This window comes from Calidris pugnax, unplaced genomic scaffold, assembly GCF_001431845.1.
Source record: "Calidris pugnax isolate Ruff unplaced genomic scaffold, ASM143184v1 scaffold559, whole genome shotgun sequence".
Classification (NCBI taxonomy): domain Eukaryota; kingdom Metazoa; phylum Chordata; class Aves; order Charadriiformes; family Scolopacidae; genus Calidris; species Calidris pugnax.
Window position 1 is genome coordinate 47,923 of NW_015091295.1, and position 2,863 is coordinate 50,785.

The following is a 2,863-nucleotide window of genomic DNA, read 5'->3' on the forward strand; positions in this document are numbered from 1 at the left end:
CTGGGACCAGTTGGGCTCCAGCACCATTCCTTGAGGTTTTCCAGGGGAAAACCAGTCCCAGCACTTGGACAGAGGAACTGGGGCCAGTTGGGCTTGAGGTTTGGAACTGGGACCAGTTGGGCTCCATCACCATTCCTTGAGGTTTGGAACTGGGACCAGTTGGGCTCCATCACCATTCCTTGAGGTTTTCCAGGTGAAAACCAGTCCCAGCACTGGGGTGGAAGAACTGGGACCAGTTGGGGGCTCCATCACCATTCCTTGAGGTTTGGAACTGGGACCTGTTGGGGCCTCCGACACCATTCCTTGAGGTTTGGAGCTGGGACCAGTTGGGCTCCAGCACCATTCCTTGAGGTTTTCCAGGTGAAAACCAGTCCCAGCACTTGGGTTGAGGAACTGGGACCAGGTGGGGGCTCCAACACCATTCCCTGAGGTTTGGAACTGGGACCAGATGAGCTCCATCATCGTTCCTTGAGGTTTTCCAGGTGAAAACCAGTCCCAGCACTTGGGCAGAGGAACTGGGACCAGTTGGGCTTGAGGTTTGGCACTGGGACCAGTTGGGCTCTGACACCATTCCTTGAGGTTTTCCAGGGGAAAACCAGTCCCAGCACTTGGACAGAGGAACTGGGGCCAGTTGGGCTTGAGGTCTGGAACTGGGACCAGTTGGGCTCCATCACCATTCCTTGAGGTTTGGAACTGGGACCTGTTGGGGCCTCCGACACCATTCCTTGAGGTTTGGAGCTGGGACCAGTTGGGCTCCATCACCATTCCTTGAGGTTTTCCAGGGGAAAACCAGTCCCAGCACTTGGGTTGAGGAACTGGGACCAGGTGGGGGCTCCATCACCATTCTTTGAGGTTTGGAACTGGGACCAGTTGAGATCCATCACCGTTCCTTGAGGTTTTCCAGGGGAAAACCAGTCCCAGCACTTGGGTTGAGGAACTGGGACCAGGTGGGGGCTCCATCACCATTCTTTGAGGTTTGGAACTGGGACCAGTTGAGATCCATCACCGTTCCTTGAGGTTTTCCAGGGGAAAACCAGTCCCAGCACTTGGGTTGAGGAACTGGGACCAGGTGGGGGCTCCATCACCATTCTTTGAGGTTTGGAACTGGGACCAGTTGAGATCCATCACCGTTCCTTGAGGTTTTCCAGGGGAAAACCAGTCCCAGCACTTGGGTTGAGGAACTGGGACCAGGTGGGGGCTCCATCACCATTCTTTGAGGTTTGGAACTGGGACCAGTTGAGATCCATCACCGTTCCTTGAGGTTTTCCAGGGGAAAACCAGTCCCAGCACTTGGGTTGAGGAACTGGGACCAGGTGGGGGCTCCATCACCATTCTTTGAGGTTTGGAACTGGGACCAGTTGAGATCCATCACCGTTCCTTGAGGTTTTCCAGGGGAAAACCAGTCCCAGCACTTGGGTTGAGGAACTGGGACCAGGTGGGGGCTCCATCACCATTCTTTGAGGTTTGGAACTGGGACCAGTTGAGATCCATCACCGTTCCTTGAGGTTTTCCAGGGGAAAACCAGTCCCAGCACTGGGGTGGAAGAACTGGGACCAGCTGGGGGCTCCTACACCATTCCTTGAGGTTTGGAACTGGGACCAGTTGGGCTCCAACACCGTTCCTTGAGGTTTGGAACTGGGACCAGTTGGGCTCCAGCACCATTCCTTGAGGTTTTCCAGGGGAAAACCAGTCCCAGCACCCAGTGCTTGGGTGCAGGAACTGGGACCATTCCTTGAGGTTCGGCACTGGGACCAGTTGAGCTCCATCACCAGTCCTTGAGGTTTTCCAGTGGAAAACCAGTCCCAGTCCTGGCGCTTGGGTGGAGGAACTGGGACCAGTTGGGCTCCAAAACCATTCCTTGAGGTTTGGAACTGGGACTATTCCTTGAGGTTTTCCAAGTGAAACCCCCCCCCAGTCCCATCGCTGGGGCGGAAGAACTGGGCCCACTTTCCATAAAACCACTTTAAACCATTCCAACTTGCGTTTCCAAACTTGACATTTTTGGGAGCGAGCAAAAAGTCTAAAAACCGAGCTCAAAACCCCCGGGGTGAGACAACAGACCTTTTTTCCCCCGTTTTTTCCTCATTTTTCTCTCCCTCTCTGCAGGGGAGGCGGCGCAGCTGTACCACGTCACCTACCGCACGGCGCAGGGCTTGACGGGGGACACCTACGACCTGGTGGTGATCGCCGCTCCGTTGGGCGCCCCGTTGGCCAACATCTCCTTCTTGAACTTCCAACCTCCCATCCCGTCCTTTCCCAACCCTTACCACCAAACCGTCGCCACCTTCGTCCACGGCCGCTTAAATTCCTCTTTTTTCGGTTACCGGGATCCTTCCTCTTTCCGTTTGGGCGTCATCTTCACCACCGACAACCCCAACCTCTTCATCAACAGCTTGGGGATGGTATCTCCAGTTGAGAAGAAAGACGACGATGACGACGATGATGAAAAAACCACCCCTTTGGCCGTCTGGAAAGTGTTTTCTCGGGAAGAACTCACCAAAGAGGAGTTGGATTTGCTTTTTGTTTCTTACGATTCGGTGAAATCCAAGAAATGGTTGGCGTACCCTCGGTACGACCCCCCGGAGAGGTGTCCTCCCATCCTTCTCCATCGGCACCTCTACTACCTCAACGGCTTGGAACGCGCCGCCAGCGCCGCCGAGCTCAGCGCCGTGGCCGCCAAAAACGTCGCCCTTTTGGCTTTCCACCGGTGGCACGGCAACCCCCGCGCCGTCGACCAGCAGGATCTGGAGGAGAAGCTGAAAACCGAGCTCTGAAAACCCCCCCTAATTAATTAATTAAAGGTAACGAAGGAGGAATTCCTCATTTAGCGTCTTCCAACCCTAAAAAAAAAAAATAGAAGAGG

The 2,863-nt window shown here is 54.8% G+C and overlaps 1 protein-coding gene across 1 annotated transcript in view; it reads left to right on the forward strand.

Annotated features, from left to right (window-relative positions):
* Positions 1–2,854, forward strand: part of LOC106899077 (prenylcysteine oxidase-like) — a 7,335-nt gene extending 4,481 nt beyond the window's left edge. The window contains exon 3 of the mRNA XM_014960742.1: positions 2,107–2,854. Within this exon, the coding sequence (XP_014816228.1) occupies positions 2,107–2,774 (668 nt within the window). The 3' untranslated portion in view covers positions 2,775–2,854. The remainder of the gene's footprint in view (positions 1–2,106) is intronic.
* Positions 2,855–2,863: the final 9 nt, after the last annotated feature.